At 43.0% G+C, this 27,281-nt stretch overlaps 1 protein-coding gene across 4 annotated transcripts in view; it reads right to left on the bottom strand.

Annotated features, from left to right (window-relative positions):
* Nucleotides 1-27,281, bottom strand: part of ASAP2 (ArfGAP with SH3 domain, ankyrin repeat and PH domain 2) — a 196,749-nt gene that overhangs the window by 41,208 nt on the left and 128,260 nt on the right. For all 4 annotated transcript variants that reach the window (XM_030555465.1, XM_030555463.1, XM_030555464.1 and 1 more), the window contains 9 exons: nt 25,281-25,329; nt 25,003-25,169; nt 22,448-22,581; nt 21,683-21,777; nt 10,309-10,498; nt 8,174-8,259; nt 7,857-7,972; nt 4,794-4,861; nt 4,146-4,259 (listed from right to left, as the gene is read on the bottom strand). In XM_030555465.1, coding sequence (XP_030411325.1) covers nt 4,146-4,259; nt 4,794-4,861; nt 7,857-7,972; nt 8,174-8,259; nt 10,309-10,498; nt 21,683-21,777; nt 22,448-22,581; nt 25,003-25,169; nt 25,281-25,329 — 1,019 coding nt within the window. The remainder of the gene's footprint in view (nt 1-4,145; nt 4,260-4,793; nt 4,862-7,856; nt 7,973-8,173; nt 8,260-10,308; nt 10,499-21,682; nt 21,778-22,447; nt 22,582-25,002; nt 25,170-25,280; nt 25,330-27,281) is intronic.

Genomic DNA, 27,281 nt, shown 5'->3' on the forward strand with positions numbered 1-27,281 from the left:
TATGGCGATCAGCTAAACCCTGAGCATGTGGGCAAGACTCACCAGCCAGCACTCAGGAAAGAATTCTCTGCAATAACTCAGATCCCATCCCATCCAACATCCCATCACCAACCACTGGGCATATTTATCTGGCAATAATCAAAGATCAATTGCCAAAATTAGGCTCTCCTATCATACCATCCCTTCCATAAACTTATCAAGCTTAATCTTAAAGCCAGATATGTCTTTTTCCCCCACTACTCCCCTTGGAAGGCTGTTCCAGAACTTCACTCCTTTAATGGTTAGAAACCTTCATCTAATTTCAAGTCTAAACTTCCTAGCATCCAGTTTATACCCATTCGTTCTTGTGTCTACATTGGTACTAAGCTTAAATAATTCCTCTCCCTTTCTAATATTAATCCCTCTGATATATTTATAAAGAGCAAGCATATCCCCCCTCAGCCTTCATTTACCTGCCCTGTCTGCAGGTCCAGTCTATCGTGGCTCCCACTGGCCATGGATCACTGCTCCGGGCCACGGGGGACTTACTGGCCACCGCTTCCAACAGCTCCCTTTGGCCTGGAGCAGCAATCCGGCCAGTGGGAGCTGCGATCGGCTGGACTTGCGGACAGGGCAGGTAAACACACCAGTAAAGCCCGCCAGGGGCTTTCCCTACACAAGCGGCAACCCCTGTTTGAGAAACCCCGCATTAGCTCAAGGAAGACCTCATAAGATGTAGTCAGACTTGTGGGTCATGCAGTTGAAGATTTCATCAGTATGTGCCTCTGCTTTGAAGTTTGTTTGTTTTCCCCAAGTCCTTAAAATGAGTGATACAAGACTCTTCAGTGTACCTCTCACACTTGGTCTTCTATAGCATGCTGTAATGTTGGGTGATATACTCCTTCCACACAACTATCACTACCAACTACACAAGACTCTGTGGTTGTCCATTACTTTCAATGAACAAGTCATCTTGTTTAAATCCACTTAGTGTCAAAGTGTCATCTTGTTTAAATCCACTTAGTGTCAAAGTGTCTCTTCTCCACATAGACTTTTCTTAATGCAGCAGTTGCATTTACTTGTTCCCTTGCACCTGGATTACCTTTGCACCACTTTTTAATGTGCTGTGTTTAAAATTAATGGACCACACACCACAACAAACACAACAGGCAGATATGCTTTGGTTGTCGACCAAAGAGAAATGATCCTTTGTCTTTGCTATATGTCAGAAAAAACACATCAAGGCAGGGTGCCACCAGAGATCTTTCAAATAGTTTGCACACCCCTCCCACTCCTGACTCAAGATATGTGCACTGGTCTTCAATGGCTATGGGCACCTGAATCTAGCCATAGCTCAGACAGAAGCAAAAACTCCTCATAGCCTGTGAGCCTTGTACCAGCCCTTGGCAGAGAAGGCCCCGTCTGTCCTTTCAAGGTTAAGTGCACACACACGCGCACACACACACACCCTCCTATTCTCTCATTTCATCTCGAACATGACCTCTCAGACTGGACAAACTTGTGCTCAATGAGAGAGCTGGGAACTACTCAGGACAGATTAGGATTAGTCTGGTCATGTAGTTCATTCAGTTGTTTAATTTGTGTCCATTGGGAAGGAAGAAACTCAAGAATATGGTAGCTGCATTAGAGAGAGAAACCAAGCAGTCCATCACTGAGTGCTGTCAGAAACACAGGACACAGGGCTTTAAGTATGGGGATTGGAGGAAGAGCAGAGTGCATGGCTGGTTAGGGTTGTTCCTGTTAATAAAGACTACTCCACCCCACATTGACTGCAAGAGATGGCACTGATCTTCAGTCGGTATATTCCCACTCTTGCAGTGATATCCCTGCATGTGCCCAAGACCCATTCTACAAAATGGCATCCTCCATGCATCATGACCTCACACTTACGGGGCATACAAGGCCGTGCCACATGAAGGACACTATTTTGTAGAGTAGGTCTCAGGCACATGCAGCATTTCACTGCAATGTTCTAGATCTGCCACACATTCTAGGCAGCTGCTACTGGACACATTTGGGGGCTAGACTGAATAATCCCACAAGCCTGAATCCAGCTCGTGGGCTGCCATCTGGACTACCCATACAAGTGACTAAGGCACTTTTGAAAATGTTACTCTAAGTGGCTTGGGAGCCTAAGTCTCATTGTATAATGTGACAGATACTTTACGAGCTTCAGCCCCAGTAACTGTCATGGTATATTTCCCCAATCTGAACCTTAGAGTCCAAAAAAATGGGGTACCAGCATGAATTCCTCTAAACTTAATTACCAGCTTAGATCTGATAAAATGCCACCAACCAGGAATTCCAGTGCCTGGTACACTATGATCCCCCCAAAACCTTGCCCGGGGACCCCCAAGACCCAGACCCTCTGGATCTTAACACAAGTAAACCCTTTCCTTCACTGTTGCCTCTCTCAGGCTTCCCCTCCCTGGGTTACCCTGGAAGATTACTGTGATTCAAACTCCTTGAATCACAACACAGAGAAATCAGGTTTGTTTCCCCGCCTTCTCTTCCCCTCCAGGCGTTCCCTCCCTGGGCTATCCTGGAGAGATAGACAGATTCAAGCTCGTGAATCTAACAAAGGAATTCTACCTTTCTCCCCTCCCTTCTCTCACCAATTCCCTGGTAAGTACAGACTCAATTCCCTTGAGCCTCAACAAGGAGAAAAAATCAAACAGGTCTTAAAAAGCAAAACTTTTAATAAAAAGAAAGAAAAAAAGTAATAGTTGTCTCTGTAATTTAGATGGTAAAAGTTATAGGGTCTTTCAGCTTATAGATACTAGAGAGAAGCCTCCCCCCAGCAAAATACAATTTAAAATACTTCCAGCAAACTACACATTTGCAAATACAGAAAACAATCAAAAGACTATAACCGCCTGTTCTACTTAATACTCACTATTCTGAATATATAAGAGACTGTAGCAGGGAGATTGGTAAGAAACCTGGTTGCACATCTAGTCCCTTTCAGGACCCAGAGAGAACAAAGCAAAACTCAAAAACACAAACAAAGGCTTCCCTCCCCCGAGATTTGAAAGTATCTTGTTTCCTGATTGGTCCTCTGGTCAGGTGTTTTTGGTTCCCTGTTTGTTAACCCTTTACAGGTAAAAGAGACATTAACCCTTAACTATCTGTTTATGTTACTCTAAGTGGCTTGGGAGCCTAAGTCTCATTGTATAATGTGACAGATACTTTACGTGCTTCAGTCCCAGTAACTCCTAAGGGTCAGATATGAGAAGGCATTTAGGCATCTAAAGATGCAGATCAGAACCTAGAGGAATTTTCAAAAGCACATGGGTGCTTAACTCCAATTGAAAGCAATGGATGCTAGGCACCTACATGCTTCTGAAATCAATGGGTGTGTAGACCCTAGTCACTTTTGAAAAATCTCATCAGGCAAAAACTGCATTTTTAGGTGTCTAAGTACCCTTAACATTTTGGAGCTAAGTTCCATTTTGAAATGAGACTTAGTCACACAGATACTTCTGAAAATTTTTACGCTAAAACCATCACTAGCACCAGCTCAGAATATGGAAAGGAAAATATGCATTTTACGGAGAGGATTCAGAGCTAAGGACCCAATCCTGCAAAAAACAATGAACATGCTTAACTTAATGCACAGCATTAATCGCACTGAAGTGATGCCCATGCATAACTCTTTGCAAAACCAGAGCCATTGAGCTCAGACATTTTATATGTATGTGAAGATTCTATAATGAATCACTATCTTTTGAAGGCACCTTTCCTATCTTTGATGTTAGCTTCTGCTATGCGTCCCATAAATACAAAAAATCTTGATTTACTGAAACAAACTGTACTGTGTTCTGCACTAGCTGACTATCACTAAAATGCCAGCTTTGGGAAGAGGAGGAGCCACCACATGCCTCAATTTCCCTCCTTTACATCACAAAGGCACCATCTGATCATGACAAACTAAATTGCTTTGTAAATCAAACCAACAGGAAAAGGCAGACAAACTATAATTCAAGAAATCATTTGGAAACAAAACCACCGATTTTCATTATGAAATTTCATTTGCATTATTCCGCACCCTTACCTGTAAAAACAATGTAACATTCTATCTAAAGCATACAAATGTTTTTAAAAGACATGTTTGTAAAGTTAAATCTACAGCGTTAGGCACAAACCTGCAACTTTTCATCCACATCATCATCACTTTCATCCAGATCTTCATGGAGTAACCGCCATTCATATTCTACATGAACATGAGAATTAAATCTTCCTGATAATGCTTGAGTAAGCTAAGGAAACACAGTAGTCTGTTAGTGACAGTGCCATGTGCAGTAGTTATGAACAGTTAAAATAGAACTTCCTTGAACAGATGTAAAAATCAGTATTTTTTTTCTTTTAAAGTGCAAAGATTATGTCTTTTAAAACAAGAGTTTAGTGCTTCAGAAAGTTATTGGACAGGCAAGCTTGAAGACTGAAATCGGGTTATCCACAGAGCAAATAAACCAGATGCAGCTTGGCCTTGCCCTAACCAACAATGCTATGGAGTGAGAGGGTAACTTAGGCCTTATTTGCTTCAATTATTGGCTTCTCTGTTGAGACTCCCAAACAAATAAGTTAACTATTATGGCAGTTTTTGATATGTGGACACCTATCAAAGAGGTACCTGACTGATTTCATCAGTTCGTCTCTTATAGGCCACTGAACAGATGCTGATGGTATTTGTGTGCTGCAAATACTCACTGAATACCCACTATGAACTACTACATGTTCAGAAATAATTCTATTTATAAAAACAAAATCATATTGGAAGATGCAAAACTTACCAACTCTTCACAGTGTGTATGTTTTAAACGTTTAGCTATATCAAGCGGCGTCTCTCCAGCTTCATTGGCTACAATTCAGTGAGAAGAGAAAAGTCACACTGCTATGTGTAATAGGTGACATGAGCACATTATTAAACATGAGGTACACCTATATTTATGTAAGCACAGAATCACAGAAATATAGGGCGGGAAGGGACCTCGAGGCAGGACCAAATATACCTAGAACATCTTTGACAGATGTTTGTCTAACCTAGTCTTTAAAACCTTCAATGATGGGGACTCCACAACCTCCCTGGAAACATATTCCAGTACTGTATTTAACCATCTTTATAATTAGAAAGATTTTCCTAGTATCTAACCTAACTCTTCCTTGATGCACATTAAGATCATTACAGCTTGTCCTACCTTCAATGAAATGGACAGCAATTGATCTCTGCCATCTTTATAATTGCACTAAACTTATCTGAAGAGTATTATCAGGTCTCCCCGTCACTCTTCTTTCCTCAAGGCTAACCATTTCCCAGTGTTTTTAACCTTTCCTCATAGGTCAGATTTTTCTAAACCTTTTATTGCTCTCCTCTGAACTCGCTCCAGTTTGTCCACATCTATCTTAAAGTGTGGCACCTAGAACTAGACACAGTACTCCAGCTGAGGCCTCACCAGTGCCAAACAAGAGTACGAAAATAAGCTCCTATATCTTGAGCCTGTTAATTGATTCCAGAATGATATTAGGTTTTTTTCACAAGAAATGAACTGAACTAAGTTGAATAAATGAGCCAAACTAAGTTATTCTAAAAATGATTGTCTTCCTTCATGTTAAGTTCCCCACAGCAGCATCTAGCTGGCTGCTGCTCATTGTGATAACTTAATATAAGTTATTACTGCTCCCACAAATCCCACTATGTAGCCTGCTTACAGGCCAGTTAAACAGAGGGATTTTTAGCTATATGGTGTGGTTTCAAAAATTGTTTAAAAACACTAGTTTATGCCCTTTGTTTCAGGGAGGATACATTTTTTTTTAAATTAAAAATTGGATTTTTAAATTCAAATTGGATTTTTTAATTATAGTATTTAAATTATAATAAATTTAATGTAAACTTGTTTAAAATGAAATCTGCATTTAATACAAAATATGTTAAGGCCTACATTTATTATAATGTAGTTAGAAATGTGAAACATGGTTTGATACAGGAAGTTTATGTATACAAAACTCTTAAGGTTGTTTTAATACAAATACGTTTTACATGCTTTTGTGTGTATTTAATTAAATTCCAGTTACCATCCTGATGCAGTTTGACACAAACCATGAGCAAAAAGTTAATCCAGTAAATAAGCGATATTTCATTCACCATTATCTAACATACTAAAAAAGTACATTTAATAAGAATCTGAAGTATTAAGCTATTATGACACAGAGGCCCAGTGATAGTTCACTACTCTGTGTTGGCAGCTCTCGTCAGGCCTGACATACTCACTACACTTAACACACTCTTACAATCTGTATCTAAAAGGCGGCATGTACTACATCATTGGAAAACTAATAACTCACTGGTCATTAATATTCTTGCATGATGTATATATGGGGTGTGTTCAAAGAGTTATGGATATGTGCTAGAATTATGTTCTTAAAATGTGTTTGACAATCAGTGCATAAGCCCAGTCTGCCCTAGACAATGGAATGTGTATTTGCTTGGCTGGCCAGCCTGGTCATCAGGCAGAGAAAAGGAAGCTGCATTCACATGATAGTTTTCTTTACCTTTTAAGCTAAACCAGTGAGGGTTATCCTAAAACTGAACTCAACAGAGAATTTACATGGCTCCTGGATCTCAGAAAGATACAGGAGACGAAATCCCCAAGAGGCCTTCCTGACTTGCAGGACAAAGAAAATTCCTTTGGGAATATAAGGGACAGAGAGAGACTCCTACTTTATCCTACATCTAAGACAACAAAGGAACCAAACATTTTGTGCTCTGTGTTGAGGCCTGGCCACTGGGTCTGGTCAGGCACGCCAGACAAGATTGGTGAGAAAACGACATTGGGCATAGTATACATCGTGTTAAGTTAGGGTTTAGCCATTAGAATAAGTATTTTTACTTTTGTTTGTTTGTAATCTGTCCAATCCTTTCTACTTGGTATCACTGAACCTATTGTCCTTCTATTAATACACCTGTTTTATTTTTACTATAATCCAATTCAGTGCTGCGTTTGAATTGAAAGAATTGTTGAAATTAAAGTAATATGCTGTACTTTTGTCTCTTTAAAGGAGCAACAAATCTTATTACTCCCCTCAGTGTTCCAGGAGAGGGCTGGACACTTCATGGCAGATGGTTTTGGGGAAATTTGGGACAGGCAGTGCGTTGTGGTCACCCTGCAATTACCAAGGCTGGTGGAGACCAGGGTGGAGCTGCTGTGTTTTAGAAGGGCTGCTGGTATTAGACCACTGAATCAAGCCTGCTAAGGACACAGACACTCAGGGAACTACATGCTTGTCAGCTGGATGCTGGTGTCTGGGCTGTGAGCCACAGCAGAGCATTTCAGGCACCCAGGATTACGGGGCACGTGGCAACACAACCTCTCACTGGTCTGGGTTGAACCTCAAAGTGTTATTGCTATACAATTGCTTAAATAAAAATATATAGTTATAGCGTACCACCCTAGGAGGAAAAAGGTGTTCCAAAATTAGTGTAAAGGCTCTATTTTGTTGCAAAACAACATGTTTTAATGATTATATCAACCAGTGAGACTGCATCTTCCTTTAGATAATGGAAACCAAAATGGAAAAGTTGATTAAAATCGCTGATCTAAATCAAGGCTTTCCACTTGATGATTTAAATCACTAATTTTAATCAATCCACACTACTTTGTTTAAACTTGAATTTTTAAAAAAATCAATATTTTAATCATTTCTAAAAGAATTGAGATATTATACAGTGGAACACGTTACACAATAGAAGGGGAAAATGCAGATGCATTGCTAATCTTCACTTATCATTGCTACACTTTTCTCAGAGACCATTTGCAAGAGTAGCAAATATTGAAATGGAGTACACATTATCCTTTTACCTATTTCAATAGAAGCCTTCCCTCTCAGCAGCAGTTTGAGGCACTCAACGTTGTCAGTCAAACAGCAGTAATGCAAAGCTGTGCTACCCTTATATGTTTGCTTGTCAAGGTTGCCGCTGTTGGGAGAAAAAGTTGTTTCAAATTAATTTCCTAGCCACATGCTAATAAAGTTATCTTCCCACAAACACTTGAGACCTAGATTTTCAAAAGACAGAATTAAAGTTTATGAATCAAATTTGCTCCCACTGTAACTCTACGTGAAGTACTATTTCATATAGCTCAAACAGTTGCATTTTAATAATTAATTATACACTTACCTATTCTGCACTAAAAAGTCAACTATGTGAAGTGAAGTTCGATCAACTGATCTAACTGCAAGGTGAAGTGCTGTTTCGTCTTGCTCCTAAATTAAAAAAAAAAAAAAAAGTGTTTCTTTTGACTATCAGCTCAAAGAATCTTTAGGGAAAACATTTCACATTATACATTGCACAAATTTTACACGGTAACAGTGCAACTCCTGAATATTGATTTCTGCCTGCCTCATAAAAAACATAAATTTAAAATAAATAAATAAATAAAAAAAATAAAAATCACATTTTCCCTACAAGTCTGAATGTAATACTCTTCTCCAGACCTTTAGAGTTTAGAATATGTCAGAAAATATTGGGCTTGATTCTCCTTCCACACTAGTTTTACACTGATGTAGCTTCATAAGCATCAACAGAATTACTCTTTGTTTATGCTGGGATCAGTGACTTGGAAATCTGGACCACTGTCTCCAACTCCTGGTCTTGCTTATGAGTGCTCTTTTCTACAGCAAACTTTACAAGCACTCCATAGTACAGAGAATCTTTTTTCTTACATGTCTGGCTGACGCGTCTCGCTCACATGCTCAGTGTTAAACTGCCTGCCAAATTTGGGGCCAGGAAGGAATTTTCCCAAAGGTCACACTGGCAAGGACCTTGGGAGGTTTTTTGCCTTCCTAGACAGCCTGGATGATTTGCTAGGATCATCTGGGCACACCCCACCAAATCAATTCTCTGCCATTGCAAGAACCTCGGGCATTAGTGGCATCTTGGTCTCTCCTGTTCTCAGGCCGTGGCACATAACAGTTTAGTCTCCTGAAGACTGAAATGCTTTAGTCCAACTGAGCTTAATAAAAAGAGTTATCTGAGTGATATTTAATGCCCTGCAATATACAGAGGGTCGGACTAGATGATCTAATGTTACATTCTGACATTCAAATTAAATCTATTAAAAGAATCTAAAATCAAGTGAAAATGGCAAAAGGCAGCATTTACCACTTCTGGCCTTTATACCACTGTGTATGCAATTCTTTTAACTCTATAACCAGGCTTAGTTAACACTACACCAAGCTGCCAACTCCACAAAACCTAGAAGAGTTAATGTATTTACAGGAATGCAGACCTGCTGTGGGAAAATCCAGCTGTAGTTTTAAAAGCTATGGCCCCAGTTCATCCACCCCCTCTTCGGCAAGGCACTTAAAAGTCTCATTGAAGATACTGGGACTTAAGCACGTGCATAAATGCTTTGCTGAATTGAGTCCTAAAGGGTGAATTAATTCTAGATATGGGCTTTTAGAAAGGGGGATGCTTGCAGAGTTCAATATCCAGAAAGGCTGTCCAACTGACTGTTCAAATTTAAAACTAAATTAAAACAAAACTAAAACACAAACAAACTAAAGTCCCTCACAGCTGTATAAAACACTTGGAGAATTCTTCCTAGTAACAATAAAGGAATCTATTTTTGAGCCTGAAATCTAGTTATCCCTTTCTTATCAAACTGGAAAGCTCTGATTTATGTATAAACATATAAACAGAATTACAAATGTGTTTTAAGAAAGCTTGAAGTTATCAAGCCCAAAAAGAGAGGTTTTTGTTTTGTTTTGTTTATGTTCATGTTCTTCAGTGTGGCTTTTCAGTCAATTAGTAAGCAACATTAGCACTACAGGCTACTTTCTGAACAGTCCAATTATTAGATCTCTTCCTAAACAGATTACAAGAACAACAAATGTGGAAGACCAAATATTCCCAGATTTTCAATTCTAATAATGAATGAAACTGTACTAGCACGTCAATCAGATGAATCCAAATGTTAAATTTTCAATATCCTTACACATGCTGTGTTGAAAGATATTCTTTTGTAGAAACTTTCTCCCCTCCCCCCAAAAGACAAATAAAACTGGTTTAAACAAAACAGAAAACAGACTTGAGCTGTTTTTAAATAGAGCATTTTAAATCATTAAAATAAATTAGAGTGATTTTAATTTTGAGGTTTAATTAATTTACTCTATTCTTTTTCTATTACAAAACATCTTATAACAGCAAGGACTTATATGAGTTACTCAAAAATTATTAATTGTCACTTTCGTTAATAAAAACATGCTGCATCTCTTATTAAAAGGCTGGATAGGAAAATTTGCCACTCTTACATGTCCATTGGCTAGTGGAATTTTTTCAGTCAGATCCACACCATCAGCATATACTTGAACCAATCCAAAAATGTCTCTTGCTTTGACTGCTTCACAGAGGCTATACAGTTTAGCTGCATTGTCAACATGTTTCTTCCTTGCATATTTTCTCTCAAAATACTTGGCAGTAATATAATCTTTTCTTGCATTCCTGAAATTGAATATAATTTACTTTTAAAACTTTTAACAGTATCTCTACAGACACACACATAAGCAGGCAAAAATATTTTAAACAATCTCTAATCTGGGGAAGGGTTGTTTCACATTAATTTTGATAGTCCCCTACTCTCACATACGTATGTATGACATGCAGTTTGTTTTATTCATCCAGTGTAAAAAACAACTATAGTAGAACCTCAAAGATATAAACACCAGACTGACCGGTCAACTGGACCATGTGAAACCGGAAGTAACCAATCAGGCAGCAGCAAACACTCTCCCCCCCCCCCCACCTGCCCCCACAAGCAAATATTGTACTGTGCCTGTATTGCATTTTAAAGATAGGCACATCTGGGCTGCCTGTCCCCACCTCACCCCCCCAACACAGGGCAGCTCCTTACAGCTAGCTAGAGGGTGAAGACTGGGGCTGCCAGCCCAAGGCAGCCGGAGCCAACAGAGCAGGAGACCGGGAGGGGCATGTGTTTTTACCCCCAGGAGGGGGACACACTATTTTCTCTCACACACACACATTTATGCACACACACCCCACCTGGAGGACGACAAGCTTGCAAGCTCATGCCAGCGCTGAGTAGGACACTCAGCTGCTGCTGGAGCCTGACCTGGAGTGTCAGCTGCTGGAGTCTGAACTGAGCTTTGTTCAGAGTTATGAAAATTTCAGAGTTACGGACAACCTCCATTCCTGAGGTGTCCATAACTCTGAGGTTCTACTGTATTAGAGTTATGATGAACTGAACATCCAATATCCTCAGTGATACAGAAAAACACTGAGACATTTGGCAACAATTTTGTCTCTTCTAAAACCCTGATGTGAAATTGCGCTCATGATTATACCAGATTTATGCTTGAGAGTCATCTCAAAGCTTCATATTTTGGTTTGCTGACACTAACCCTATGTAACATGCACTGAGATAGCTTGTTGTTTATACTAGTTGCTTGTGTGAGGGTACAAGAAACCTTCCTTACACCCCTGCACATACTACCCAGACCTTGGATCCAGATTCATAACAGTAAGCAGGTTCTGTATGCCCACTACTTCCCATAACCAGAACATATAGGCAGGGAATGGGTGGAGCCTTGGAGCTGTTGGTATGCATGCTGACCAATATTGTCACACTGGTTACCTGTACTTCCCTATCAGTCACTTCTTGTCTTATACTTAGATTGTAAGCGCCTTGGGGCAGGGATCATCTTTTTGTTCTATGTTTGTATAGAGCTTAGCACAATAGAGTCGGGTGATACTTAGGGCTTCTAGGTGTTACAGTAGGGGTCGGCAACCTTTCAGAAGTGGTGTGCCGAGTCTTCATTTATTCACTCTAATTTAAGGTTTTGCATGCCGGTAATACATTTTAATGTTTTTAGAAGGTCACTCTCTATATGCCTATAATATATAACTAAACTATTATTGTATGTAAAGTAAAGTAAATAATGTTTTCAAAACGTTTAAGCTTCATTTAAAATTAAATTAAAATGCAGAGCCCCCAGGACTGGTGTCCAGGTCCCGGGCAGTGTGAGTGCCACGGAAAATCAGTTCGTGTGCCGCCTTCAGCACATGTGCCATAGGTTGCCTACCCGTGTTACAGAAATTCAAATCATAATAATTAATAGAACACATGAGTTAGAGCATGTTGTTGCTGCTATATGCCCAAATTACCACCCCCTCTCCCCACCAGAGAAAGGTAGGAGAAGGGACTGAATTGTACCTGTGACAGAGGCCAGAAAGTGTTACACAGCTAGCTGGCTAATTGACCCAGATTCAACCTTTAGAGACATATTAAAGGATATGTAAATGGTAATCAGAGCCATTTCATGTTAGAGAGACTAATATGTTGAAATGCAAACCTATACTGTTAGAGAATTAGAGGTAATACTAATTGTATGTGTTTTCATATATATTCCCTGTTATATGTTAACCATGTAAACAGATGGTTCCTTTCTGTTTCTGTATCTATTAAATTGAGAGATTGAAAGGGAATATTAACATGTAGATGAAAAAACCGGTTACCTACCTTTTTGTATCTGTTGTTCTTCGAGATGTGTTGTTCATGTCCATTCCACATTAGAGTGTATGCATGCCGCGTGCATGAGTGTCGGAAACTTATTCCTTAGCGGCTTCCATCAGGGCCCCTGCCTGAGCGGCGCCACTCCACCGTGCATATATACCCCCGCTGGCCCGACTCCCTCCAGTTCCTTCTTGCTGGTGACTCCGACAGAAGGGTAGGAGGGTGGTGGAATGGACATGAACAACACATCTTGAAGAACAACAGTTACGAAAAGGTAGGTAACCGGTTTTTTCATCTACATGTTAATATTCCCTTTCAATCTCTCAATTTAATAGATACAGAAACAGAAAGGAACCATCTGTTTACATGGTTAACATATAACAGGGAATATATATGAAAACACATACATTTTTCCTTCGAGTGCTTGTTCATGTCCAATCCACATTAGGTGAATCACAAGCTTAGCTTCGGAGGATGGCAGGAGTCACAGAGCAATTGATCGAAGGACTGCCCCGCCAACCACCGCATCGTCTCGGGCCTGCTGGTCGACCATGTAGTGGGTTGTAAAGGTATGCGCTGACAACCAGGTGGCTGCTCTGCAGATCTCCTGGACCAGGACCTGTGCCAGGAAAGCCGCTGAAGCTGCTTGCGCCCTGGTCGAATGGACCATGACCGCCAGGGCTGGAACACCTGAGAGGTCATAACATGCCCGAATGCAGTCTGTAATCCAGGAGGAGATTCGCTGCGCGGATTTACGAAAGGGTTTGGTGCGCTCCAAGTAGAACACCAACGCCCAACGGACATCCAGGGAGTGCAGATTGTGGTGACTCGTGTCCGCACAGGGTTTGGGAAAAAACACCAGCAGACAAATGTCTTGGCCCAGATGGAATTGTGAGACCACATTTGGGAGGATCTTGGGATGTGGGCAGAGCTGCTCCTTGTCTTTATGAAATACTGTATACAGCAGCTCCGAGATGAGTGCCCTCAGCTCAGATACCCTTCTGGCAAAGGTAATGGCCACCAGGTATGCCACCTTCCAGGAAAGCTGGAGGAAGGAGCAGGTGGCAAGTGGCTCGAACGGGGGCCCCATGAGCTTAGAAAGGACAAAGTTGAGATTCCATGGAGGGACTGGGGGGCGTGAGTAAGGGAACACCCTCCCTAGTCCTTTAAGGAACCGCTCCACCATTGGGTGGGAGAACTCCAAGCCCCCTGAAAACCCCGGGTGGAAGGCGGAGATGGCTGCCATACGCACCCTGATCAAGGACGGAGCCAGCTCCTGCTGCTTGAGGTGCAGTAAGAACCTCTTCCACTTGGCCAGGGAAGTCACTTTGGTAGAGGGCTTCCTATTACCAAGTAGAACCTGCTGCACAGGGAGGGAGCACTGGCCCTCTAAAGCATTCAGCCACAGAGCTTCTGTGCCGTCAGATGCAGTGATTGCAGGTCAGGGTAGAGGAGCTGCCCTCCGTCCTGCGTGATGAGATCCCGGTGTAGGGGCAGGGTTACTGGAAATTCCACTGACAGCTCCAGGAGTGTGGTGAACCAGTGCTGGTGGGGCGAGGCTGGGGCGATGAGGATAACCGCCCCCCGTCCCGTTCCTGCACACCTTGAGCAGGACTGTATGTACCAGAGAAAGCGGGGGATTGTGAATGCGTCTGCTACTGAGCCCGGGCTGCGGCCCTGGAATGAGAAGAATTGCGGGCACTGGGTGTTGCCCCGGCAGCAAACAGGTCTACCTGAGGAAACCTCCACTTGCGGAAAAGCGAATACATGACATCCGCTCTAAGCATCCACTCATGCATGCAGTACAACCTGCTGAGGTGGTCCGCCAGTTTGTTCCATACCCCCAGGAGATGTGACACCTTGAGGTGAATGGCATGGGCTCTGCAAAAGTTCCAGAGGAGGAGAGCCTCGTGGCAGAGCGGCGAGGAACGGGCTCCGCCCTGCTTATGTAAAACATGGCAGTCGTCTTGTCTATCAGAACTGTCACTCTGTGACCACTCAAAGCAGCGTGAAAAGTCTAGCAGGCTAAACAAACTGCCCTGAGTTCCTTCACACTGATATGGAGTGACCGCTCCGCTCCCGACCACAAGCCCTGAGTCCTAAGGTCTCCTAGGTGAGCCCCGCCATCTGAGGTCTGACGCATCTGTCACAAGTGTCAAGTCTGGTTGTTGTGCAGCAAAGGGGATGCTTTCGCAAACCACGGTCTGGGACAGCCATCACTGCAGGGAGTCTAACATATCCTCCAGGGCTGTCACTACCAAGTCAAGGTGGGTCCCTGCCTGGGAGGTATACACGGGCGAGCCAAACCTGCAGCATCCTGAGTTTCAGTCTGGCATGCTTGACCACATGTGTGCATGCTGTCATGTGGCCCAGCAGCCTCAGGCAGCAGCTGGCCGTTGTAGTGGGAAACTGGCAGAGGGAGTTCACTGCTTGCTGGATGGCCAGGAATCGTGATACTTGGAGGCTCGCCTTTGCCTGTACTGCATCTAGGACCGCCCCTGTGAATTCCACTATCTGCACTGGAATGAGGGTGGACTTGGGAGTGTTGACTAGGAACCCCAGTGTGCGGAATAGTCTCAGGGCCACTTGCACATGGGACCAAACCTCCAGTCGTCGAGGTATGGGTAAACTCAAACGCTTTGCCTCAGTAAGAAGGCTACCACCACCGCTGTGCATTTTGTGAACATCTGTGGGGCCGCAGCTAGGCCAAACAGGAGAACTGTGAACCAGTAATGTTCTTGGTTCACAGTGAGGCGCAGGAATCAGCGATGCGCTGAGTGGATGGTGATATGAAGTATGCATCCTTCATGTCAAGGGCAGCGTACCAGTCCCCCGGATCCAGGGAAGAGATGATGGTGCCCAGAGAGACCATGCGGAACTGGGCCTTGACCAGGAACTTGTGGAGCCCGCGCAGGTCCAGAATGGGTCAAAGGCCTCCTTTGGCCTTGGGAATGAGGAAGCAGAGGGAGTAGAACCCTTTTCCTCTTAAGTCCTTCGGTACCAACTCTACTGACACCCGCCTCTAGGAGCTTGCAAACCTCCTTTTCCAGGCGGTGCTCATGAGAAGGGTCCCTGAAGAGGGGTGGGGGATAGGCAGGGAGGAGAACTGCAGCCTGTAACTACTTTGCACTGTGCATAACATCCAGTGGTCCGACATAGTACTGGACACGCACAGGAGAAGCGGGGCAGGCGATCCAGGAAGCAAGGGGATGGATCCGGCAATTGGTCCGGTACGCTGTCCTTGACAGCACCTTCAAAAGCCTGGTTTAGGGCCGGGCTGAGACTTATGCTGGCCTTGGCTCTGGCCTGGCCTATTGGAGCTATTGTTATCATCATTACCCCGCCTGCTGTTATCCCCATTTCGCCTGTGGTAGGGCTCCTGCCTAGGACGAGGTTGGTAGCGATGCTGAGGAGGCAGCTGGGAATTGAAAGGCTTTCTTTTGGTCGCCAGGGTGTGCATATCCAGCGACTTCAGTGTGGTCCCCGAGTCCTTGAGGCTATGCAGCGTTGCGTCCATCTGGTCCGAAAAGAGCCCGGACCCTTCAAAGGGGAGGTCCTGGAACGAGTTCTGTACCTCTGGCGACAGACCTGACTCCTGCAGCCATGCTGAGTGTCGCATGACCATGCCAGATGCGACTGTCCTGGCCGCCGCGTCCGCCAAATCCAAGGATGCCTGGAGAGAGGTCTTCACTATGGCCTTGCCTTCGTCCACCAGAGCCGTAAACTCCTGTTGGGAACCCTATGGGAGGCTGTCTTTAAACTTCCCCACTGCTGCTCAGGAGCTGAAGTTATGCCTATTGAGGATGGCCTGTTGGTTAGCAACCCTCAACTGGAGGCCCCCTGAGGAATACACCTTCCTGCCAAACAGGTCCAGGCTCTTCACTTCCTTGGCCTTAGGGGCTGGGGCCTGCTGCCCATGGCACTCTTTCTCCTTTACCGCCGAGACTACCAGGGAATATGGGCTTGGGTGGCAAACCAAGAAGTCGTACCCCTTTGACAGGGCGAAGTACTTCAATTCCACACGTTTGGCTGTTGGAGCGCTGGAGGCCAGGGTCTGCCATATAGTCTTATAGTTCGACTGTATGGTCTTAATAAGCAGAAGTGCTATTCTGGATGGACCCTATGGGCTCAGGATGTCCACTATGGGGTCCTCCTGCTCAACCGCCTTCTTGGCCTGCAACCCCAGGTTATGAGCAACCTTACGCAGAAGCTCTTGGTGGACTCTGTGGTCTACTGGAGGAGGTCCTGATACCGCTGTGCGTGCCACCGCTTCATCCGGGGATGTCGAGATCAGCAGCTGCTCCACTTCCTCCTGCTAATCCCCTTGGTACCCCTCCCCCGAAGGAGGGGCATCCAGCTCAGGCCTAGATAGCTGACCCTGGGCGGCACCGGACTCAATGCCGGTTCCTCCAGTTTCTCGCTTGGCGATGGCGCAGTTGTCTGGATGCCATGGCTTCCCACACAGAGGAGCGTCAGTGTGGGGACCGGGACTGGTGCACCGAGTAGCTGGCCCTGGAGGGAGCCCCTAGCCGCTGGTGGTAGGCCCAGAGGGTCCAGAAGAGCCAGTGTCCCAGTGGACCCCACTGGGGTTGCCACCCATCCTGGTGATCTCTGCCGTCCAGTGCCCAGTGCGGGTAAGTGTATCGGCCCGAGTCGGTGCCAGACTGGTGACGCCGAGCACAAAGGCCACAGCAATGCATTCAACCCGTGCTGGCAGGATATCGCCGAGCGGCTTCTCGCCAATCAGGACCGTTTATCGCTGCTCACAGGACCTGGACCAGTGTCGGTGCTCCCAAGATCTGGACTGGTGACTTCTGGATACCTTTGGAGATGGTCAGCTCACCTTCTCTTGGTGCCAGTCTCTGGAGGGTGCCAGAGAGCGTCGGGTTCCTTGCACTAACCCCGTGCGCTGACTCGTCTCCGGTATCAAGGCTTCCCTCTGTGTCAGGGGTAACTGAGAGTCCGCAGACTCGACACTCACTGGGACCAACGGCAGGAGTGATGCTGAGATAGTGACCTTGAATGGCGCACCATTGCCGGCTTTCCCCTCGGGTGCTGCAGGCTTCTTCCTGATCGGGAGGGGGCTCACTGACAACCTGATGAGGTCCTTCGCTGCCTCAAAGGTGCCAGGCATGGAGGGCTGATCCATTACTCCCTCGAGCCAGTTGTCCTCACTGAGTTCACTTAGGACTGGATTCAGAGGGACTTGTGGCACTGGTGCCACCAGCGCTGGCACAATGTCCATCCCACTCTTTCCGGTGCCCAGGCCCTTAGATGGTGTCGGTCTCCTTTGTGGGGAATGTCCACGCCCTTCTTTTGGCTTGGCCTTGGGCCGCACACTGGGGAGGATGAGCAGTGCCAGGGCCTACTTTTCTCTGGGGCCAACGGCTTGCGGTGCTTGCCCGGCACTGGGTCTCTTGACAACTCCGGGGCACTCCGCACCAAGGAGGCTGCAGAGCTGCCTCCATCAAGAACTGCTTCAAGCAAAAATCTCTCTCTTTCTTTGTTGTAGGCTTAAAAACCTTGCTAATCTTACACCTCTCTGTTTAGCATGCTTTCCCCAGGCAACGTAGACAGGAGCCGTGGGGGTCACTAACCAGCATAGGCTTGCGGCACGTGGCACAAGCCCTAAGCCTGTGGGCCTGCACCCCACCCCCTCCCACCCCCACAGCCCGAGGTGGGTGCTGGAAGCCTCCAAGCACCTAATCTAGTAAGTGTCCACACAACAGAATGCTAATGAACAGACAGCAGCTAAGTACTCTAAAGCTAAGGGATTGCTTCTTGTAGGAGAGCAAGAGGTTGTTCCAACACCACCACAGACGGTAAGAAGGAACTAGAGGGGGTCGGGCCAGCGGGGGTATATATGCCTGGCGCAGTGGCATCACTCAGGTGGGGGCCCCGCCAGCCCAGCGGGTACCACTAAGGGAAAAGTTTCCAACACTCGTGCACACGGCGCACATACACCCTAATGTGGAATGGACGTGACAAGCACTCAAAGAACTTGCATGTAATAATGTCATTGTCTATATTTCTCTCTGAAGTTTGTAGTAACCTGTCTATAAATTGCTTAATTGATAATTATCTTATGCTGATGAATGCAACTAGTTACCTGTGTATACATAGGAAATAGGTAATTCTACTTCAAAGACACTATTCTTCACCCAAGGAACTCTTGCTGTCAAGAGACTATCAGAGCTTGCCAGAAAACTATAAAAAACTCTTGGGACCTGATCCTTTCATGTCAGATCTGCTTAAGCTTTATCAGGGGAAGTTTAAGCCGAAAGACTGAGTTCTTCAATTCCATTCTGAATCACCCTGATAGTCCATAGGTACAGTCCAATGTCCACTAATTCTGAAAGAACTCTTTGCAGTTCTAAAGCTCACCATCTCTACTATGAAAATGACCTAAGAACGCCATTCATGTCTGCATGTAAAATGATCTTTTAACCAATACTCACTCTCACTTTTTAAATAAATTTTAGTTTAGTTGATAAGAATTTGGCAGGATCTGAAATATTCATTAACCTGGAGGGTAATGTGTCTGATCCTTTGGGACTGATAGAACTATTTGTATAATGACCAAGATTTCAGTAATCCTCATCATATTTGACTTGGCTATCTGTGAGGAAGCCCAAGGCTGGGTTCCTTTAAGGGAACTGTGCTTTTGTCTTCCGGGTAGCCAGTAAGGTATTGTGGAAGCTGTTTTGTTGCTGGCTTGGTGAATCTAAAGTATTAGAAATAACAACCAGTTTTGGTGATTGTCTGCCCCATTCTTTGCACTTTGCCCTAACTGAGCAATCTCAGCGTGGCCCACCTGGGACCCTGGGCAAATTGAGGGAATTGTATCTCTCAGAGGTATAATTCCTCACCTGTTGTGGTCTTGAGGTGGTGCAGATATATACTACCCTATGCATAGAGAGCTTGTGCCAAAGCCACAATTTAGGCCTTAGATAGTATACTAATGAGTGTATCAAAATTGACAGATTAGACCATTCAGAGTAGATATACAGGATGGAGTCACTGAAAATGAAGGTAATTATTCCTTCAACATTTGGAAACTGTCTACTCTTTCTTTTTCTTCTACTTTAAGTTAGTCTATGAATATATTGTATAATTTAATATCTAAATGAAAAGGTCAGTATTACAACATTACCAGCTCCAAACAAGACATCTAAAGAACAAAGAATGTGATATTCAAATACTTAGTCAAATACAAATGAAAACTGCACCAAATTTAAAATACTTCTATGCTTCTACTCTATTGTTTTACATTATTAAGTTTGAAGTTAATTGTTTTTAAAATCTGCTGTTAAGAATTATTTAATGTATGATCTGTTACAGATTACCAAAAGAGCGATGGCAATCAGAGCAAGTATGCTTTGTTCAAAGCTTGTTCTCCTGGTTTTAATTTTTTCATTATCTATCAGGCTGTCAAAGGAGCAGGAAGCTTGTATGCTTCAAAAATCTTCTCTTGTCCTTAGATTTTCATTTTGTTTAACCCTTCCCCTTTCTTTCACAGTGCTTAGCCTCTCAGATTTATTTGAGAGTTCCTCACAATGTTATTTGTAGTACAACCGTTGAATGCACATTCTTAACTGTTGGTGGATAACTATTTCAATTAGAAGTCAGATGTAAAATCAGATTCATATGAAGTGTTTTGTTAGAAGTTGCTTTTAATTCAACAGATTGTTTTATCTGGGTCACCCGCCTAAAAAGATTATCTGGTATTTTTGCAGACTGTTATTTTGCACATATCCCAGGAGATTTAATTGGGCAGATGAGCTTTATCACACAGATTAATTTTCTATCCTTTAAACAGATGACAGTGCAAACGCTTTTCATAGATATGAATCATTAATATGAAAAAACAGCTTTGTTTTTTAATTTGTTTTCTGTTAAACTGCATCTTCCTTACATCACCAAACTAAAAAAAAATGGTGGGTAACAGAGAAAAGCCAGATGGCTAGCGTTCCCTGATATCATACTGCTGAGCCAGGGCAGCTTCTGACTCTTAGGCAGCTCACTTCACCGTGGGACAATTTTTCTCTCTCTCAGTTCATGCAGTAGGGAAAGGGAGTGGGTGAAGCTGGGACTTTCAGACCCTGATTCTACGAGGTACTGAGCCCTTCAGTTAAAGTCATTGGGTACTGAAGGTGCTCAGTGACTCTCACCAGGCTCCAGAGTAGCAGCTGTGTTAGTCTGTATCCGCAAAAAGAACAGGAGTACTTGTGGCACCTTAGAGACTAAAATTTATTTGAGCATAAGCTTTCGTGGGCTACAGTCCACTTCTTCGGATGCATAGAATGGAACATATACTGAGGAGATATATATACACATACAGAAACCATGAAAAGGTGGGAGTTGTCTTACCAGCTCTGAGAGGCCAATTAAGTAAGAGAAAGAACTTTTGAAGTGATAATCAAGACAGTTTGATATGAGAATCAAACTATCTTGATTATCACTTCAAAAGTTCTCTCTCTTAATTAACTGGCCTCTCAGAGTTAGTAAGACAACTCCCACCTTTTCATGGTGTGTGTGTGTGTGTGTGTGTGTGTGTGTGTGTGTGTGTGTGTGTGTGTGTGTGTGTGTGTGTGTGTGTGTGTGTGTGTGTGTGTGTGTGTGTGTGTGTGTGTGTGTGTGTGTGTGTGTGTCCTCAATATACGTTCCATTCTATGCATCTGAAGAAATGGGCTGTAGCCCATGAAAGTTTATGCTCAAATAAATTTGTTAGTCTCTAAAGTGCCACAAGTACTCTTGTTCTTTTCTCAGTAGGCTGTTCTTCATTTTAGAGTCTTTTTGTATTTAACAGTGTAGGAGATAACATGGGCTTCAATCCTTGGTCTCCTACTATAGCCATGCTCTGGGGACTTCAACATCCCAGTCACTGTGAGTTTGTCCCATAACTCGTAAGGTATAATGGAGGGACTTAGTTACACATAACCTTCACTACTGCAGAATCAGAGGTAGGGGGAAATGAGGTGAACACGTACTTTACTGATCATTAAGGCACCAGAAAAAGGTTTACATTTGTGGTGAAAATCAAACCAAACAGTCACCCAACATGGAGTGCAAAAACACGTTAAGCAGCACAGAAGACATTCCTGATGCCAATTTAAATACTTTCTGTTTTCAACAAGTAAAGGATCTATACTTACATATCGCTGCTTGGATTAGGTTTGACGGTCTCATCAGCTGGCAGACAAAATTCCATAATCTCATTAAAACCAGCATTCCCAATATTCTTGGCAAGCTGTTAAAAATAAATACCTACGTTTCAAACAGATATGTTCAGTAACTAGTCATAAGCACTGTGCAGTCAGAGAACAAGATAAATGGAAATCAGGACTTGGGGGTTTTAGTCCTACCTCTACGACTGACTGTTTGACCTTGAACAAGTTATATGGGTCTCAGTTTACCCATATCTAAAACCGAGACAATACCTTCCTTTCCCTCAAGAGTTGTCTTCACGATTAAGTACCTGATCCAAAGCCCACTGAAGTTAACTTAAATGGATTTTCTTGAAGTTTAAAAAATACTTTGAAATTCTCTGCTGAAAGATTCAACGTAAAGTAAGAGGTAAACAGTGCAGAAGAACCTGAATTCCTCACATGAAAGGCACTATTTAAGTGCCGTATAGTTGTATTCTTTTTTAAAAGGAACTTACTGTAAAGACAGCCCTGTTAAGCACGAAAAACAATCACTCTTTTATTAATACAAATTCTAATACCAGAGAAACAGTTTCTTCAGTAATACAATGTTTTCCAGTGAACTTTAATTTGAGAAAGGAACATTTCTTGCTTGTATTTTTCAAGAGGTAACTTCAAAGACTGAAAGAATATAATTAAAATGACAAAAATATACAGGGAGTGGAACTCACTCACTATTTTCCTACGATTTTATAAATTAATAAAAACATTTACCAAAAGTTCAGATGTTCCCAGAACATCTAATGTGAGTGACTGCATTCTGGAGTAGTGAACACCAAGTTCTCTATGGATTCCTGAACATTCAATGCAAGTCAGAATTCCCAGATTTGTTGAAAGCCAGGAAGGATCTGAAGCAAAGGAAAAAAAAAGAAAAGCATAGAACTAAAGTTTGGTTAGGTAATGATTCCACTGTAAAGATTAATAATATGGAAACGAAGTCAAAATGTGAGCTTCAGATGTTAAATTCCTTAGGAAGGAGTCTGTGACTACCTCTGTGGCCCCTTAATGGAATTGCTCTTATGTATACAGTTACTCATGCGCCTCAGTCTTTGCAGGATTGGGGGCTGTATTTGTACAGTAGCTAACATTATGGGACAAAACTCCAGATTAGGGCCTGAGGCTGCTATTGTAATATAAGTAATAATAATACCTAGCTGCCCATTTTTGTTTTCTGGAGTATATATTTTAGTCTAAGGGCAACAGCAGTAACATGAAAATAAATACTTCACCATGACACAAAGGATCCTCAAGAAGACATTTCAGAGACATTAAGGAATCTCTCTACCTAATATTCATCTCTCCACAACTTTCTCCCTTTCTTCTTTTCCCTACACTTCAAATGAAAATCATTCATTTGTTAAGATCTAAACAGTTCTGTAACTCTTCAACGTTTGACCCCAGCTCCACTGAACTAGCCCTTTCAGAGGCAGGAGGACTGACTCTTCTCATACCAGTTTGTAGTGGTGGTCATCCCGCTCCACTTAGAAAGAGGTTAAAGGCAGCCAAGCGAGGCTGGTTGGGTAAACAGCCACCAGGGTGGCCACACCCAATTAGGGTCCAGCTGACCCTGATAAAAGGTCAGGCTGAGGGAGTAAGAGACTCTTGCTCCAGCTGAGGAGCAGAGAGGACTGGGCTGCCTGGGAGAGTAAGCAGGGTATCAGAGGGTATGGCTACACTTGCAGCTGTACAGCGCTGGGAGTTACAGCTGTCTTCGTACAGCTGTGTAGGGAAAGCGCTGCAGCGTGGCCACACTGACAGCTACCAGCGCTGCAGTGTGGCCACATTTGCAGCATTTGCAGCACTGTTGGGAGTGGCTGAACAGGCATTCTGGGACACCTCCGAAAACCTCTGGAGGCCAATTACAGCGCTTTTGGTGGCCACACTGGCGGAGCAGCGCTGCATCACCAGCACTGCAATCGTTAAACCCCAGGCAGAGCAGGAGTATAGCCAGCGCTGCAGCCAGGGAGGTGCAGCGCTGTATGTGCCCTGCAAGTGTGGACAGTGAGTAAGTTGCAGCGCTGCTGGGCAGCGCTGTAAACCCACCAGCAGCGCTGCAACTCTCCAGGGTAGCCAAGCCCTGAGACAGGGCAGGGCTGGGAAAAGGCAGGCAGCGCTGGGGAGCTCTAGCCTGGTGAGTCCCCACGCTGAGGTCTTGCTAAAGGCCAGGGGAGGTACTAGGGCTGCAGGGAAGCATCTGGGGCTAGAAAGACAGCAGGTCCAAACTCTTTGCCGATAATGAGTGGCCACTTCAGACTGCAGTTTGCCCCTGAGGGAAGGGACTAGACAAGGACTGGCAGTGGGTCACTGAGGAGAGATGGGCTTAGGGGATTGAGGTGTCCTTGGGAGGGGAGACCCAGAGTGTGGGGGCACTGCTGTGGGGCAGCACCACAAGGTAAGGGGCACCAGGGTCTGGGAGGGACAGAGAGCCTGAAGTGCTCAGTGGTGGAGATCAGGAGAAAGTAGGCACCAGTAGGAAGACACCAGCTAACAGGAGGCGCTCCGAGGCTGGAACTGAGCTAATTCTTGGATGACCAGCAGGAGGCACAGCAGCAGTGAGTGCCTGTCATGCTACACAGTTATACACCAAACTAACTAACTGAGTTACTACTGATTCAGATCAGTGAAACGAAAAGAAAAACAAGATCTGGTGTTTTCAGCTAAAGTGACAGTCACTAAAGGAAATAGTGCTTCTGAGCTATGTCATATAGAAGAAAGTGGGAACAGCAGGAATTAAAAACTGTTTAAAAAGGATTACAACAGAATTTCACTGATCAACAATACCAATCAAGAGGGAAAATTACACACTGCAAAGCACAGGCAAGCAGGTGCACTGTTTTCAAATGAGCGTACAGTCTCAGAATCATCCTCTGGCCAGTTCTCAAAGTCAAGCAGAACAATTAAAAAATAAATATTAACAAAAATTATTAACAGAATGTATGTAATATCCTAGTGTGACTTCCAGTTTTACCGAATTTACAGTAAAATTTAAATTATATAATGGAGGGCTCAACAATAATATATATTGTAATTACTGCATCAAAAGTAACATTAATAGGAGAAAGGCAAAAAGCTTTTTTTTAAACTGACAATAGGATATAGCAAATCCATCTCAATGAACTTCTACAATTACACTATTAGCGTATTCTGCTAGATGGGTAACTGAATTCAAGAGAAAAGGGAATAATATCAATCAACAGCTTAAACACTCTTAATAGAAATATAATTTTACCAATTAGAAATGTACTGAAAGAATACTTTAAATTAGTCACCTTGTGCTCCACAGTCACAACACACATCATTTCCTGTCATCCTCTGAACCTCAGATATAATTTCTTTTGTCAGTTCTTGGACAATATTATTTTCTCCTGTGTTTTCATCACCTTTGAATGCATTATTTAAAGCTTCTTCTTTGCTGTTCTGTAGCACAGATGTCCATCTAAAAACAATAGCAATATTTTGCTGTTCAAAATGTTATAGGTGTCTAAAGTTTAATGAAACGTAACAGTAGAATAGCAACACCAGAAATAAAAGTAGTGAAGTAACTCACATTTGACACTCTTGCTCATCTTCTGCTTGAAAGTGATAGGTTCTGTCATCTGCATAACAATATATATTGACCCATTATTGAATACTGAATATAGAGATATGGTCTCAAAAAATGCTATAATTTGCTTATAACTGACTATTGACCTTTCTTTTCTCACCATTGGAAAGGCGGTAATTGGGTGGGGGAAAAAAAATCACATTTAGGTGACATTCTCCACTGTGTGGAGGTCTTAAGTGGTTCAACAGACCCTCTGGATAGGGATGAATTTTACCGATATTATGTATATTACACATTTACATCTTTGTTTAGAAGCCATCCTCACTGCGCCTTCATATTGCAGTTTTTAAAATAGCAGCTGTCTTCCTTTAGAAACTGACTTCATCATTTAGAAGTTGTGCCTTTACCATACAAGCCACAGGATAAAATAACAACTTTTGCAAAGAAGACAAGTGAAGACAAGTCCATGGGGAACAAATAAAAAAAGCCAAACAAATTATTTTTTTTTTAAGTCATCTGAGCACATAAGAAGGATCTGAAAATTTTGTGAGTGAGTTTTCCTGCCTTGGTAACTCAAAAATGGCCTAATGGACTTTTATTAAAGTTTTCAGGCACACACACACAAAAGTTCACCTCTGCGCTATGAGCAGATATTAGGAATTTCAACCAAATGGCAAATATTTAAAAAAAAATCGGACATGAAGGACTTTCCTCTACTTCGATAACTATAACATCATTAGCATAATTCTACAATAACAAATTTACAATTGACTATGTCTTTGGAAAAGAAATAAAAATTTTAAAGAGTTAAGTAATACAGAATATAGAATTAATGCAAACAAAAAAAAAACAGCTAAAAGAGAAGAAGAATTATGTAAGTAAAGCAAGAAACAGAGAAAAAGAGGGTTTCATCTATCATTTACATGAGTTGCAAAGTCATCAAGGCACAGAGATAAGGAAAAAGCTGTTCCAGCTGAGAGAAACTGTAGAGAAGGCTCTCATGCCAAGAATGGTAAGACTGTGTGAAGGGACAGAAAGGAAACCAGAACCTAGTGAGAAACAGGGTAGAGAGGTGCTGGATTTTAAAAGCAGGCTGGAGCAAGTCTGCAGAGGGTTTTAACACAAGAGGGCATTTTTTGTAAGTGAATCCTAATATAAAAAGAAACAGTGGAATGATTGGGGGAAATTATGAGGTGACTACTCTTCTCTGTACATGGGATAAGCTCCACAGCAATATTCTGTATATGCTGATGAAGTGGGACTTGGGAATCCACAGCGAAGGGAGGTGCAACAGATATGGTGAGAGGAGATGAAAGTATAAATGATGACATCAACAGTTGAGTAGAGGCAGTGGTAAAGAAGTGGTGATACGCAGTTTTGCAAGCAAATTATATAAACAAAAAATTCAGGATCAAGAATGTTGCCAAAATTATGGAGAGTGGATACCAAATGAAGGAGGGAAAAAGGAGATGGAATTACATTTGAGGTTATGCCTCTTCCCCAAGATAAGCACTTCAGCATGTTTGCTTTTTACTTAAAAAGACAAAATAAGATTGAATTTAAAATTCCAAATCTTTTGTTTTTCTTCTTTAAAAAATTGGAAGAAAAAAAAATCAACAAGCCGGTGCTATGTTCGATAAGTGCTGTTGAAACCCACTGCCAACCAGCAAATACAGCTTTGGAAAGAGAATGGAAAATAAAGAAACTATAAGAGGCAGAGTAGAAGGAAAGAAAAGAGAAAGACATAGGAGCAAAGGTGTGGAAGGGTGCAGTGCTTATTGAAGAGTGATGCAAATCATCATTATAATTCATAACTTGTACACCAAAACAAATAACAATACAAGGTAAAAATTTCTGAAGTGCTTTCATGATTTAATAAATTAAGCCTCACTGAAAGTCAGTGGGACTTAGGCTCCTAAATGCTAAAGTCACTTTTGAAAATGGGACTAGGCTCCAAAGTCACATAGGCACTTCTGGAAATTTTACCCCTTGATACCACAATTT

The sequence above is a fragment of the Gopherus evgoodei genome, chromosome 3 (genome assembly GCF_007399415.2).
Source record: "Gopherus evgoodei ecotype Sinaloan lineage chromosome 3, rGopEvg1_v1.p, whole genome shotgun sequence".
Lineage (NCBI taxonomy): Eukaryota > Metazoa > Chordata > Testudines > Testudinidae > Gopherus > Gopherus evgoodei.